This window comes from Rhagoletis zephyria, unplaced genomic scaffold (genome assembly GCF_001687245.7).
Source record: "Rhagoletis zephyria isolate East Lansing unplaced genomic scaffold, Rhagoletis_zephyria_1.1 Rzeph_scaffold_00761, whole genome shotgun sequence".
Classification (NCBI taxonomy): Eukaryota; Metazoa; Arthropoda; class Insecta; order Diptera; family Tephritidae; genus Rhagoletis; species Rhagoletis zephyria.
The window spans coordinates 160,828-177,697 of record NW_016157845.1 but is presented as its reverse complement, the minus strand read 5'-3'; the positions used below and the strand labels follow the sequence as shown (position 1 = coordinate 177,697).

General features: G+C 33.1%; 1 protein-coding gene across 2 annotated transcripts in view; it reads right to left on the bottom strand.

The window, feature by feature from the left end:
• Positions 1-9,645: 9,645 nt before the first annotated feature.
• Cul3 (cullin 3) overlaps positions 9,646-16,870 on the bottom strand; it is a 162,836-nt gene continuing 155,611 nt past the window's right edge. The window contains exons 9-11 of one of the 2 annotated variants that reach the window (XM_017614042.1): positions 14,327-14,478; positions 14,047-14,270; positions 9,646-9,730 (exon numbers count right to left, since the gene is read on the bottom strand). In XM_017614042.1, the coding sequence (XP_017469531.1) occupies positions 9,661-9,730; positions 14,047-14,270; positions 14,327-14,478 (446 nt within the window). In that variant the 3' untranslated portion in view covers positions 9,646-9,660. Of the gene's footprint in view, positions 9,731-13,754; positions 13,995-14,046; positions 14,271-14,326; positions 14,479-16,870 lie in introns of those variants that run through there. The other variant, XM_017614041.1, reaches the window with a different exon arrangement.

The following is a 16,870-nucleotide window of genomic DNA, read 5'->3' as shown; positions in this document are numbered from 1 at the left end:
GAAATGCCATCAACATGCAACACAACTTCGTCTCTCGCGATAATGTACGAAATGCGGGACACTGTTCGCACATATGGATGAAAGGCAATGCTGGCAAAACATTGTCATACAAGCTTAGCCAAAAACAATCTGTGCAGTGCGTGAAGTAGTTATGTTAAATGTGTCTATGAATATGTGTGATGAAAGAAATGCGCAGAACCGGTTCAGTTGAATTTAAAAGTGAACAGAGTAGAAAGAAGTTGTGAGGCGGAGTGTTAAAGCATACTTTTTAGAAATAATTCGTATATTACCAAAATGGATGTATACAATGTAAGTCTTTTATACACAAAAGTACATACATATGTACCTATGTATACAAAGCATAAATATTGAATATTCTTTATTTTATTCATAGTCGAATGATTCCGTTGCAAGAAATGATTCTGTTAATCTATGCCCAAATTTCAGATTACCAGAAAAGAGTTAAACTTTTAAATAACTAAAAAAAATCAGAGACAGAAATCATTCATGGACTATTTTTACTTGATTTTTGCAGTATTTTATTTTGCGAAAATTTACAATTGAGTCAAACCCAGTGAAGTGGACCCCGAAATTTCCGCTAATCACGGAATTTAATATTACATTTATTTTTGGATAGGGAACCCGTCACATGCTTAAGTTTAAAAATTAACAAAAATCGGAATATGATAAAAATATTCATATCTAGCGTTTAAGTACGTGACGGATAACCTATGCAAAAATATTTTTATTATAATCGGTGATTTTGCGGAAGTTTTGACATCCACTTCACGTGGCTTGACTCAATTCCATTAACAGCGTAAGCATTCAAAATTCAAAAAATTTAAAATTTGTAAACCAGTTTTGGTACAAAGTATACTACTATGTACATATATATGTATATTAGTGTTTAAATATAATAAAATATGAAATATAACTTAGCAATAACTTAGCTATTTTATTTTCTCCATAAAATACCAATAGTAAGTGTTCAGTAAGTAAAGAATCCTTATTTGACACATTGCACAGATTCAATACAATTATTTTGCATTGCCTTTCATTTCCATTGCTTTTCATTGCCACTGCTTTTATTGCCTTTTCACACAATATATGCTTTCGGCGCCAATGCTTAGAGAGAAACAGGTTGTGCTGCGGCATGTATTTCTCATTTCTCTCTGTGCTCTTGCAGAGCATTGGTGGTTGAAAACAAAACATTGCATTGCTATGTTAAATGACCAAATGACCTGAAACTCGCTGTAAGTCGACTTGTGCACCAGTCTATTAGATACTAAGTTTGGAGCGTAAAAATAATTTACTCTCTCACAGGTGTCAAAAATGTGTCAACCCGTGCTAAAAGTGTCCAGAGCGCGAGCAAGGCAAAGAACCACTTTTCGTGTCCGGAATCAACACATCAGTTCTAAACAATGATTTTATGTTTATTTATCTTATATAGCTAATAAAACTAGCAAATACCTACATTTCTGAACCTTTAGTTCTATTTTTCATTTTTGTATTTTTCAAAGTTTGCTATCGGATATAAACAAACAACAGCTGTTATTTCAAATTGACTTCTTGGACATTTCTGCCCCGGAAAAGAGTCCGGGCTGTTTCGGGAACGAAGAAGAAGACATTTACGACCCAAAAGTGGAAGGTGTTCGCTCTCTATTACCCATTTTTCTAGCGTGAGGAACGCTTTCTGGGCTATTTTGGGCACCCGTGGGTACCCGCAGGCTCGTGTGGAACAAACCGACTATTAAATTTGATTACAAAAATACAAAAAAAAAATTTAACTAGATTTTTAAATTGAAATGAAATTTTCAGTCTCACCCCTTCAATCGGTAATACCACGGTCACAGATATCACATACAAACTTTGGTCCCCATTGGAGACGGTTAAGGCACGGTTCTGCACGACGGCATCATGACTTTATGCGATGCGCGCAACTACTTTGTTTTGAACTCTTCAATATTTTTTACTGTTTCACCTGTTTTCTTCAAGATTCCTTTGGAAATTGACTAGGGATGTGCCGCATAGAGATTTTGCGAGACAACCGGATTCCGGATATCCTATAAAAAATAAGAGCCGTATTCGGATATCCGATCGGACATCCGGTAGACTGCTGCCCCTAATAAAATTAATAATATTGTTATATTAGGTTTTTTTTTGTTTAGCCAGATTATCGTTTTTTTCGAGCTAAACTATCCAATACGTAATTAAGACTACCAAATTTCTCCTCTGAAATCCAAGTTATGATATAACCCTGTATTAAATAGATAATTTCTCCGTCTGCAACCCAGATTGTCGATTATTTTTGGTAAATAGAGAAACGTCAAAGACGAGATTAACAACAATGAACGCCGCTAAGAAAAAACGCGTGTAAGGTTTCATTGTTGCAATATTTTCTGACACACGTTTCAAAACTCGTTTTATTTTCTGACATTAATAAATCTAAAAACTGGGTAGATGGTGAACTAAATAATTCGAAAATATAGATCAGCATGGATAAACCTACTAAATCATATGAAAAGTCGAATTCTGATGAAAGCTTTTATTGAAGAGCGGAACCAGGATATTTGGTAATACTTTGAGGAAATCGCCAACGGCTATGATACTGATTCCAGTTTTTCTAGTGATGTGGATAGCGAAATGATGGAGAAATATTTACAGCTACCCCTTATACCCAGACAAGAAGATTCTTTAATTTGGTGGAATCATATACGCTGTTGTTGTTGCTGTAGCGGCTACAATAACCCCGCCCAGATCGGCTCCTATCTCAGTCGTTGTCATCAAGTTCAACTAACGGAAGCCCCAAGAAGCGTGCAGCCTCTATGGGGTCTGTCCACAGGGACAAGGGCATTAGTTGTATGGGGTTTTCCGGACATGCGAAGAGATGTTTCGAGTCGTGGGGTATCTCTCTGCTCTGAACTAGATTTTTAAATAGATTCTTCTATAATCGAAATCCAGAAATCCGTCCGGATTTTAGCCAGTATCCGGCCGGATAGTCGGATAACAGAAAAAAGGCCGGATAAGCCGGATTCCGGATATCTACCGGATACACATCCCTACAATTGACCAATATTCCCCAATAGGACGTAGCTCTGGGCTATTGGGTGGATTGCTGTCGTGAGGTTTAAAATTGATGTTATTTGCACACGGCAATGTGTTCTTGGAATAGTGGCAGCTTGCCATGTCTGCCTAGAACAGTGGCTTATCTGTTGATAAATGACGTAAGATGCCTTTTGAGGCACTCATCCCGATAAACTTGATCATTCATTGTCCCGGATGGGAAAAAAGGGCTGCTCTTACGGCCACAGGAACGAATAGCTTGCCAAACTATGTTGTTTTTTGGAAATTTGGACTTCATTTTCAGCTTACAGCTTTGAGGGACATCTTGACGACTTGCGGCAGAATAAAAATCTTGACCTGCAATATATTTTAAATTTTTAAAGCAGTAGGTTTCGTAGTCCAGAACAATGCAGTTGTATTTTATAATTTAGAATTCATACAACTTCCTACTGCGGGATTTCGCTGTAACATTCTACTTTGCGCCTCGGTCTGGCGCTGTTTAAGCTGGAGAACTTCTCAATAAGAAATAAGGCCATACGGCGCTATTTCCATTGGGAAAGTGAAATAAAGCCATACGCAAAAATTTTACATATGAGATATAAAGCCATCTTGAATTATGTGATATTTTATTTCCAATCAGTAGTGGTATTTTTTGATAGCCATTGGCAATACAAACAAATGTGTAACTTTGCTTTTTTTTTATTCAAGTAAAATTTATAATCTGTCTTAGTATTAATAGACAATAAGTAAATGTGATGTTAAAGTACAAACTAATTATGGGTGTTACTTCATTAAGTGACACTCTATTTAGTGACAGGATTATTAAAATTAAAATCCTAATTACATATTTACATAATTACTGGCTATTTACTTTATGTTAAAATAACATAACTAGTTATACTGGTTAGCGTTAAGGTATAATATTTACATTATGTACATATGTACATTAGGGTGGTCCTTAAATGTATTAAGTACATTATTACATCAGATTTCCTAAACGTCAACCCCCACATCGATGCTAATATAGTCAAAGATATCACTCTTTCGAACGCTTAGGCAAGTTTTTCTTACATTGTGAAAAAGAACACTTAACACTTGTCCATTAAAAGGCAACTTGGCACCCGTAATTTGACTTTTCACGAAGCCCACTAAGTAAATCTTGACCCTCATTGTGAGAGTCGTGTCGAATGCAAGTCGTTTTTCGAGTGTCGAATCGTATCGAAAATTTCACGTCATTGCCTAAAATTTCCACTCTACTAGTGTATTAAAACGGAAAACCTTGGCAGCACTGTATAGTTTTCGACGCTTTTGGTCATTTACTTATTTCAGTACGACAATAGACAATGCTGCTGTTGTCGAGTCGTACAATTTAACCTAATTAACGACTGACGCAATGAGGCTGCTTATCTTTTTGTCGCGATAACATATTGTACTGAAATACGGACTTTAGTTCTCGATAACTTACTAATTTGCTTTTATTTTTTTATAATTAAGTTCTATATAAAACTGACAAAAACCGCTTAGCTTCCCATTTAACAGACAATTTGTTACACGGTAATATTTACAGTTGTATCAATTCAGTGGTCCCGAAATTTAACTAAACACTGCTTTACATAGTATTGTATTTTATTTGTTTTATTTTTATCCCATTTTAAATTTTTGAGTATCCATAGAAGAATCTAAACTTTGACCCCTGTGCGACACGCCTTAACCGACTCCAATCGGGACCAAAATTTATACGTGATATCTGCGCCTACAGTAGTATCGATTTTGGGTATTAGATGAAAAAAAAAATGTATTTAAATTTTTGAGTCTCCATAGAGGAATCTGAACTTTCACCCCTGTGCGACACGCCTTAACCGTCTCCAATCGGGACTAAAATTTATATGTGATATCTTTGGCCGTTGTATTAGCGACTGAGGGGGTGAGACTTAAAATTTCATTTTAAGGGCCACCCTATTGTACATGCTAGTTACAAGTCCAATATATTTTTTCTTTTTAACCTGGTTGTAGCGGGTGCCTGTAGTAATGCTACTGCTAAAGGATTGGGATGGTTATCCAACCTGGTTTTATACCTATCACTGAACTTATGACCTGCATATTTTTAGATCTCTTTGAATAGTGTGGTTTGACACATACCATGGAGCCTTTGTTATTGACCTTAGAGTTTTTGATTGAACCCGCTGTATTATTTCAATATTTGAGTTGCTTGCCGTTCCCCATATTTGTATCGCATAAGTCCAAATGGGTTTGATAATGGTTTTATATATTAGCACTATATTTTCAAGAGAAAGAACAGATTTTTGACCAGAATCCAATGACGACTTCTCAGTTTTATATTAATTTGCTCCCTTTTCGCTTTTACATGGTATTTCCAGGTGAGCCTTCTGTCCATGTGTAACCCCAGGTATTTCACATGATCGCTTACAGGTATGTCTGTATCAGTGTTGGCACTAATCGATTGATTTTTTAATTAATTAGTTAATTTGATTAAATTCAGTCGAATTACAGTTAATCATGATTTAATTTAATCTGATTAAAGAGTTAATCGTAACCGTGATTAAAAAAATTAATTTTTAATCATTAACCCTTAATTTGATTAAGTAGATTTGGTGATTAATTAATTTATGCTGGAATTGTCTTTTGCACACAAGGTCAGTTAATCGGGTATGGCTAAGTCGGTTTCCCTCATCAATCTAAGCAATTTGGTGTGCATTTTGATTGTGATCTATTACCAGCAGACGTTATGAAAACTAGGTTTTATATCTCTCTGCACATGTGCCATGGGTTGTCAAACTTCCCAGTTTATGTTGTACAAATTATAATTATTATTTGTTTATATACAGTGCCGAACAAAGTATTGGCACAGTGAATTTTTCGCAATATATGCAAAGTTCTTTATTCTGATTTATTTTCGATAATTTTTTATAAAAATATTTTTCATTCTACACCAGAAAACATAATAATAAAACCTCTAAACTTTGTGCAAAACTCAGGAAAACTCATTACATTTGCACACTAATTTGCAACTGTTTATTCAGACTTTTTAAAAAAATTCAAAGTATGCAGTTTTATAGCCCATTCAAATTTAGTATAACAAAGTGCAAGTTTGAAGTCGCTAGAAAATCGCATTCATTTTTGGTAATTTTTTTCACGCAAGTTCTTCCATACAAAGTAATTCGACAATTATTTTTTGTATGGAGAAAATGAGCAACACCTTCCACTTAAAAACTTGCCAAAAATCAGCAACTTTAAACTTGCACTTTGTTATGCTAAATTTGAATGGGCTATAAAACTGCAAACCTTGAATTTTTTTTAAAAAATCTGAATAAAAAGTTGCAAATTAGTGTGCAAATTTAATGAGTTTTCCTGAGTTTTGCACAAAGTTTAGAGATTTTATTTTTATGTTTTCGGGTGTATAATGAACTATATTTTTATAAAAAATTGTCGAAAATAAATTAGAATAAAAAACTTTGCATATATGGCGAAAAATTCACTGTGCCAATACTTTTGTTCGTCACTGTAAGTATTATGTGTTTTTCATAAGCGTTAAACAGAAAAGAATAACCGTATATGGTGTATGATTTAAAATGCAGACAAACTAGACCATTTAATCAGATTTTTTTTTAATCGCATTACCGATTGGTGATTAAAATTATCTAATCGTAATCACAACCGACGATTAACGATTAAAAAAATTTAGTCATTAATCATACAGATGATTACGATTAATTAATTTTAATCGTTAATCGCGATTAACATTTTGCCAACACTGGTCTGTATTAAAGATTTTTATTGAAGGACAATCACCATTTCTTAGGGAAAAAGTGACATGGAACGATTTATCTGAATTGACTTTAATATTCCACATCTTGAGCCGGTCTTCTAGTTGGAATATGTAATTTTGTAGTACGTCAGAAGATTCAGACGGCAATTTATTTGAAGTTAAGACTGCAGTGTCATCAGCGAATATTGATATTGTAACATCGTTATTTTTTGGTATATCCGATGTGAAGATCGAATAAAGAATTGGCCCCAAAACACTTCCCTGTGGTACGCCTGATTTTATTTCATATATATTTGAGCACTCATTTCCAACCCTAATATAAAATTGTCTATCTTTTAAATAAGATTTAATAAGAAAGAAAAAGGGGGCAGGTAAATATTTCTTTAATTTGTGTGCAGGGTGGTCCGTAAAATCAAATAATCGATTTTTCTCAGTCTCACCCCTTCAATCGGTAATACCACGGTCACAGATATCACATACAAACTTTGGTCCCCATTGGAGACGGTTAAGGCGTGTCGCGCAGTGAAGTTCAGATTCCTCTATAGAGACTCAAGAAATTAAAATTAATTTTTTTGCCAACTCATACCCAAAATCGACCGTAGTCCAAGATATCACATATAAATTTTGGTCCCGATTAGAGTCGGTTAAGGCGTGTCGCAATGGGGTCCAAGGCCAGATCTCCATGGAGACTCAAAAAATTAAACTAATTTTTCCATTTAATACCCAAAATCGATACTACTAAAGTCGAAGAAATTTGATACAAAAATTTGCTTCCTACATTTAAGGACCACCCTAATGTACATATGTATATATGTGACACTTACAGATTACTACCAGAAACGAACTAGAAGGCTTAGAAATTATTATTTTTTAATTATATAACTTGGAAGTTTAGATGTTATTAAAATGTTAAAATATTAGTTATTAATTGCTCCATATGCAAGTGATCGGTATTTTCATCGCACACGCGCCATCATGTTCTGCACGACTGCATCATGACTTTACGCGATGCGCACAACTACTTTGTTTTGAACTCTTCAATATTTTTTACTGTTTCACCTGTTTTCTTCAAGATTCCTTTGACAATTGACTAGGGATGTGCGGCATAGCCAGATTATCGTCTTTTTCGAGCTGAACTATCCAATACGTAATTAAGAATACAAAATTTCTCCTCTGAAATCCAAGTTATGATATAATCCTGTATTAAATAGATAATTTCTCCGTCTGCAACCCAGATTGTCGATTATTTTTGGTAAATAGAGAAACGTCAAAGACGAGATTAACAACAATGAACGTCGCTAAGAAAAAACGCGTGTAAGGCTTTGTTGTTGCAATATTTTGTGACACACGTTTCAAAACTCGTTTTATTTTCTGACATCAATAAATCTAAAAACTGGGTAGATGGTGAACTAAATAATTCGAAAATATAGATCAGCATGGATAAACCTACAAAATCATATGAAAAGTCGAATTCTAATGAAAGCTTCTATTGAAGAGCGGAACCAGGATATTTGGTAATACTTTGAGGAAATCGCCAACGGCTCTGATACTGATTGCAGTTTTTCTAGTGATGCGGATAGCCAAATGATGGAGAAATGGAGAAATATTTACAGCTACCCCTTATACCCAGACAAGAAGATCCTTTAATGTGGTGGAATCATAGACGGCCGCTGTTGTTGTTGTAGCGGCTACAATAACCCCGCCCAGATCGGCTACTATCTCAGTCGTTGTCGTCAAGTTCAACTAACGGAAGCCCCAAGAAGCGTGCAGCCTCTATGGGGTCCACAGGGACAAGGGCGTTATTTGTCTGGGGTTTTCTGGACATGCGAAGAGATGTTTCGAGTCGTGGGGTATCTCCCTGCTCTGAACTAGATTTTTAAATAGAACCTTCTATAATCGAAATCCAGAAATCTGGCCGGATTTTAGCCAGTATCCGGCCGCATAGACGGATAACAGAATAGCGGCCGGATAAGCCGGATTCCGGATATCTACGAGATACCCGGCACATCCCTAAACAAAAATTATCGAAAATTATTTGATATGGAGAAATTGAGCGACACCTTCAACAAAAAAAAAAAAAATGCCAAAAATCAATGGTAAGCCCTAGCTACCTTAGACTTGCACTTTATTATTCTAATTGAATGGGCTAAAAAACTGCATATTCAACTTTTTTCTAAAGAGTGTAAATAAAAAGTGCAATATTTGAATGAAAATTTGCAGAATTTTCTTTTTATTTGGTACAAGGCTTGGAACACTTATTCTTGGGTTTTGTTGTTTTAGAATGGTTAATTTTATAAAAAATTTGTGAAAAATAAAATATTTAAAAAATAGTTGCCCGGATTGCAAAAAATTCGCTGTAGGGCCATTCCATTGTGAGTGGTGGCTCATTTTACTCCAGAATTTGATCAATTGTGAACTTTAGCTATTTCGTTGGAACTTATACAACAGCGAAAGATATTTTTTAACATAAAACGATAACTTATGTATAAATTGCTTTAACAAAAATATTAACCGATTTTTTAAAAGTATCAATAAACAAAAATTACAACTTCTTCAGATTTGTTTAGTATATCCCAACAGATTAATGAAATTTAGTCATTTAAAAAGAGGTTACTACTGAAAGAGAGATAACTAGGGCATAATTATATTTATGTCGTTTTCCTCTTTTCAATGGAATGACCTGTACCTGATTTTATTTACTGACTGCTGTACATATATTTTTTTACAACAATCACAAAAATTAATAAAGCGGTATCAATAATTTTCATCTCTGGACATCTCGAAGCCTATCCCGGAGTATGTGAATGTCTCTATAAATGTGGTGCAAATCTAAATTTATAAAACTGACATTCATACGAGTCCTGTACAACAGCGCGTGCCCTGTAAAAACAATTTCATTATAATTCTTTAGGTAAATGTCTTCTTAAAACTTTTGTTGTTTTAATTAACATTGATGTACCAAAAATTCATTTTGATTTTTTACAAGTATCATCAATTTCACTGAAATTTCACAGCATCTATGATTCATGGTAGACTAGAGCTGTCCCGCACACAAAGGCAATTTATTTTGGATTGCTTGGGCGAATATCTTCCAAAAAGATTTTCTGCTTCTGGTTAGTACTTTACGATACAAACGTTATGAACTAGATACTTTGCTTTATATATTTTTACTTTGCCTTTAATTAGAACCGTAAACTGAAAAATTCGCACGACCCAGAAGATAATTTAGGTAGGTCTTCTTAAGTAAAGCCATTCTAAGAGGCCTACCCAAGAAAGGCTGAAAAAAGTGCTTTCTTGCATGCCTTCTAGAAGGGCTAATCCATTTAGAATTTACGCGAATGCATAAATTTATATTATTTAGCATTACAAATGAATTTCACCCCTATTGCGAATGACGACTGGCAGTAGATAAACGACTATTAAGCTATTATTGATTATCGATGCTATTGTAAGTGTCGCTTGGTCGCTCAATTAGCGACTGTGAATACTTTTTAATCGCTCATCCTTCTATAGATGTTTTTTAACCGACTACCCAAAAAAGAAAATGTTATCAGTTCGTAGAAATACCACGTTAACCGATTTCGATAATTCCCTTTTCATCGGACAGGTGGTACTTCAAGGGTGGTCTCATACTAATTTTGTTTAGATCCGATAATTGGACCGTGAAGAAATTAACGATAAGCTTAAATTTTTATATGAGAATGAAGTCGGTTTTGTTTTTTGCTTAAAAGGTACTTGTTATTCGTTAGAGTTTATGTTTATAAACTTTACACAAGAAGGTGGTACTATAATGGATAACAAGTAAGTCAATTGAACTGGAAGTGGTAAAAAATTGTGGAATATATATATGTATGTATGTGTCTGAATTACAGATCAAAAATTGTAAGCAAAGAAGGTAACTTGCGCGGTTGGTCGAGCTGATGCAGGAAAATGAGGACCTAGGCAAAGGAATTTGCGGAAAGAGTAGGGGCGAAAGCTCCGCTTCTATTGTGAAAGATATACAACATTTCTTGTGCATAAAACTCCAACTACGCTATCCGCAGTGTTTTTGCGCAGAACCAATAACAAAGTTTACAAAAAACTGCATAATTTATTAATTAACTAGTGCTCGGAAATTTTAAATCTTTATTTTAAAATAAAGCTTAATTGTTTCACTACACGTGTGTGTTAAAATTTTTTAAATCGGGTCACGCGTTTGGACACAAATACCCAACATCATTGTACAAAAAACTAAACCGTACCGTATTTCTTAAACTACACCTTTTCCAATTGTACTTCGGATATCGTAAAATGTACTTCAGATTAGTCAACTGTACTTCAGAAAGCCTAAAATATACTTCAGAAACCGTAAAATAGACTTCAGACTAGTCAATTGTACTTCATAAACCGTAAAATATACTTCAGATTAGTCAATTGTACTTCAGAAATCGTAAAATATACTTCAGACTAGTCAATTGTACTTCAGAAACCGTTAATTGGACTTCAGATTAGTCAATTGTACTTCAGAAATCGTAAAATATACTTCAGACTAGTCAATTGTACTTCAGAAACCGTTAATTGGACTTCAGATTAGTCAATTGTACTTCAGAAATCGTAAAATATACTTCAGACTAGTCAATTGTACTTCAGAAACCGTTAATTGGACTTCAGATTAGTCAATTGTACTTCAGAAATCGTAAAATATACTTCAGACTAGTCAATTGTACTTCAGAAACCGTTAATTGGACTTCAGATTAGTCAATTGTACTTCAGAAGCCAAAAAATGTACTTCACATTTGTAAATTGTACTGCAGAAACCGAAAAATGTACTTCAGAAACCGAAAAATGTTAGTCAATTGTATTTAAGAAACCATAAAATGTACTTCAGATTTGTAAATTGTACTTCAGAAACATATGTATAACATTTTCGCCAAAAAATGTACTTACCACAAATGAGCGCTCAACCATGAATATCAAGTAGATTACAGGCAATTTTATGCAAAGTATGTATGTATGTACATACTACATGTAAATAAATCGCATTAGATATAGCATTATGCTTGCAGTATATACATACATACGTACATTCGATTGCGATTTTTGCATTTGAAGCAATTATAATTATTATTATTATTATTATTATTATTATTATTATTATTATTATTATTATTATTATTATTATTATTATTATTATTATTATTATTATTATTATTATTATTATTATTATTATTATTATTATTATTATTATTATTATTATTATTATTATTATTATTATTATTATTATTATTATTATTATTATTATTATTATTATTATTATTATTATTATTATTATTATTATTATTATTATTATTATTATTATTATTATTATTATTATTATTATTATTATTATTATTATTATTATTATTATTATTATTATTATTATTATTATTATTATTATTATTATTATTATTATTATTATTATTATTATTATTATTATTATTATTATTATTATTATTATTATTATTATTATTATTATTATTATTATTATTATTATTATTATTATTATTATTATTATTATTATTATTATTATTATTATTATTATTATTATTATTATTATTATTATTATTATTATTATTATTATTATTATTATTATTATTATTATTATTATTATTATTATTATTATTATTATTATTATTATTATTATTATTATTATTATTATTATTATTATTCTCAAAAGAGAAGGATTTGGGGCAAAGTCCCTTCATTGGAAGAAGTGAACTGTAATGCTAAATGGATTGTAGAGCACTACTTTAACACCTGAAGTACATTTACAAAAGTGGTTTCTGAAGTACATTTCTCGGTTTCTGAAGTACATTTTTCGGTTTTTGAAATACAATTGACTAATCTGAAGTACATTTTATGGTTTCTGACGTACAATTGACTAATCTGAAATCCATTTAACGGATTCTGAAGTACATATGACTAATTTGAAGTACATTTTTTGGTTTCTGAAGTACAATTGACTTGTCTGAAGTATATTTTACGGTTTCTGAAGTGCAATTGACTAATCTGAAGTCCAATTAACGGTTTCTGAAGTACGTTTGACTAATCTGAAGTACATTTGATGGTTTCTGAAATATATTTGACGCTTTCTGAAGTACTATTAGAAAAGGTGTAGTTGCGTTCCAGATACTTCACGATTTGCAGGTTTTTACAAGAAGCTGTTCCAGGTGGCCACCTTCCATAAAACAGACGAAAGCAGCTTTTCCTGCAAATCCTGTAAAACCTACAAACCGTGAAGCATCCGGAACGCAACTACTATTCATAAAATTCACATGTGTACATACACTTCATGTTCCAACTCCAAGGGATTCGACGAATCTCGCTCCTCCTTGCTTCAGCCAACTCTACTAATCTATTTGCTTCCACAGCATCTTCCTCGTCACTAAACCATATTCCCACTGTATCCATTTTTTTAATTTTATAATAAAAGCAATTATTTTATAGATGATGTAAATGAAACACTAAATAAACAAATGTAAACAAACAAACAGCTGTTTACAATTCAGTCAACCATTCACAATAATACAAATTTTTATCGATCAAGTTACACAATATCAAAATAAAAGATAATCGACTCGATCGACAAATTTCTATTCGGCACTCGCAATAGGGGCCTAAATAAGTTTTAAGTTGCAATAACAGATACTTGATATACACCTTAGGCAAATACTTCAAAGATGTATGATTTTTATAAATTAAAGAAGCAACTTTAAAATAACTCCTCCAAAAGTCCTTCCGAAGTACGTCCTATAAATGCCCTTCTGGAATGCCTTCCATGGGTAGCGAAAGAAGAAGCCCTTCAATTTGTGCCACTCCATACAAAATAGAAAGGAATGCAGAGTGGAAGGCCTCTTGACTCCCGAAGGCCTTTCGGAAAGGCTTTTAACTCCTGAAATTATCTACTGGGGATTTGTCCCGTAACAACGATGGATTTCTCGATTACGCGCAAATGTGCAGAAACTACTCTGAATATGCGCGTAATGGGCGGAATACCTTAAGCTACTGAACTGGTTCTTCAGAAGCTTTAATATTTTAATCGTAATATCGGTTGTTTGTGCTGGACATTGAAAGTGATGGTAATTCAGAAATTTTCAGACCCAACTGCAATATTTGTGGTCCAGACCTACATGCAAACATATATAAAGACTCACAAAAATAAGAATTAACATTCTTACCTATGGAACTTAGAAATGAATGCATCATTTACATAAAACTCATCTGTTGGATCGATATCTTTTGTCTTCGTTTTTGAGTTCCGTACCAGAAGTCGCTGCGCTGGTTTTCCCATAGACAAAGACTGAAGTGCACGCACCAATTCCCGTTCAGGGATATCTGTCTCTTGTTGTATGTCCTCATATGTTAATACATCACGATTATTAAAAAGCATTAAAACACACATCTGAAAATGTTATTATATAAATTGAATTTGTAGCTGTACGTTTTTAATATATAAACCTGATACGTTGAGACTTGCAGAATATGTTTGCGGGTATTTGTTGGCACCGTGCAGCCATTTGAGCTGGACGACATACTTGAACTGGGACCATCTTTATCTTTATCACTGTCTGCTTTACGACCATAAAAAACAGCATTTATGTATGCGGTACCTGATTTGAAAAAAAATATTTTTTTGTTATTAATTACATTAAGAAGGGTATTCAGAATGCATATAGTCTGCTAACTCAATAACGGAATCAATTAAATAATACGCACAAGCATAGTTGCCTGCGAGCAATCCATAATGTGCAATTAGCCAAGAACGAAACAAGCCCGCTGATCCGTAACTACTTTGTTTTTTACTAAGTTTTTTTTTAGTTTAACTTTTCGCCCCTTCTACTCAATCCATCGACATGAGGAAGAATCCATCAGACGAATTTGATTTTCATTAATACGTGGTTTTTTCTTCGGAAAAACTACGTCTAAAATATGTTTTTAATTATTTTTTTTTAACTTGCCATGTTTCGACACTTCAACAGTTTTTTTCTCAAAAACTGGACGCGCTAAAAAAATTTTTTAAATGCACTTCAAATAAGCATGAAAAATCTATAGGTCGGACCAGTTTTTGTGATAAAACACAACCAAATTTTGTTAAGCTGTGTTCTTGGATTTATAATTCTGAAAAAAAGTAATTTTTAGATTTCTTTTTACTTCTTTTAAATTAAAATATTATTATCTTGTTACATTAAACGAGCAATTCTTGTATATGGGCGACTCCACCGTCACGGGTGGGACATTTGAATAGAAAAAATTGGTGTTTCTTGTTTAAATTTAAGTATTAAGTACTGAACAATTCTACATTTTGATAAAGCTACACTAATCCACTATTATATAAGTTATTACAAGATACGAAAAAAAATGCCAGCTTACTTTTATACGGAAAAAATCTGAGTTATTTCTTCTGTCACGGGTGGGACAAAAAAAAAGAACCTGCTTTTGGGAGCAGATATATTTTACGAAAACTCTGCGAATTTATTTCACTTTTCTGTGTGAACTTGTTGTCTTATAATAAAACATAGAACCACGAATGCAAACAAAGCAAAAACTACAACAAAAATTATGGCTTTATTATAAAAAAAATCCGAAATTCCTCTGTCACGGGTGGGACACCACATGAATTTTTATATGAAATGGAGCTTTTAGTGTGGACCATATTAAAGATTAGTTATTAAAAAAAATAAGAAGCCAAGTAGGCACCGTCAGCCAAAAAAAAATATTACAAATCAACGCGCTCTCCTAGCGCCTTTTCACTTTTACTTATTTAAATTTAATACGCTATAAAACTGCATACCTAGAATTTTTCTAAAAATTATGAACGAAAAGTTTAAAATTTTTGGGTGCAACTGTTAAACTTTGTTGAAATTTATAATTTTTGTACGAAGTTTGAAATGTGGATTTATGTGGTTCTGGTTATAAAAAAAAAATCTAAGAACATTAAACAAACAAAAGAAAAAACCAAAACTGGTCAAAATGTCACTTAACTTGATCAGCTCACCACAAGGGTATACAGGTAATGGGCGAGTCCGCGCTTCCGCCCTTCTCCCCTGCGACCACCTCAACAAACAAATAAAGCTTACCAGCCCTGTAAACCTACCTCTGGCAACTGTACCACCCGTAGCTGTCAAGGGTGGAATGTGCTTGACTGTTGAATTATTCTTATCTAACTACGTGGAAACGACAATGCAATTGTGGTAAATATTTGCAATGAATTTCTAACATTATGTAACACGAGCACGAAACACAAGACCAATACTGCTTAATAATAACTTATAATCACCCTCATTGCGACAGTCGTGTCGAATGCAAGTCGTTTTTCGATAGTCGAATCGTATCGAAAATCTCACGCCATTGCCTAAAATTTCCACTCGACTAGTGTATTAAAACGGAAAAATTTGGCAGCACTGTATAGTTTTCGGCGATTTTCGTCGCTTACTTATTTCAGCACGACAGTAGACAATGCCAATGTTGTCGAGTCGTACAATTTAGCCTAATTTACGACTTACGCAATGAGGCTGAATATAGATAAAGCACTCACACAATTTAATATATAATACAATTTTATTAAACATATTTTTCTTACCAAACGCTTGAATTAAGAATCACAGATTATTTGGCAGTACTTTCAACACAACCTACTTTCAACCTATTCAAAAAATTTACTTATAACTTGATTTTAAAACGTAAAAAAAGACAATAAAAATGCATTTAAAGCTTAAATTTGTTATTTTTTTGGTTGGTTCAAGATTTGTATTCATTTCTTATCCACACATTTGTTAGTTTTATAAAGAAAAAGCTTTGTGCTCTGAGGTTCAGTTTCACATGGAACCTCCCATATACATATTATATCGTCGGTCCCTACGAAGAGTAGCACATTTCACTATTCGCGTGGAAGACTAGCACATTTCACTATTAGCGTGGAAGACTAGCACATTTCATTATTCGCGTCGAAAAGTAGCACATTTCAGATTTTTGCGTGGAAGAGTAGCACATTTCGTTATTTGC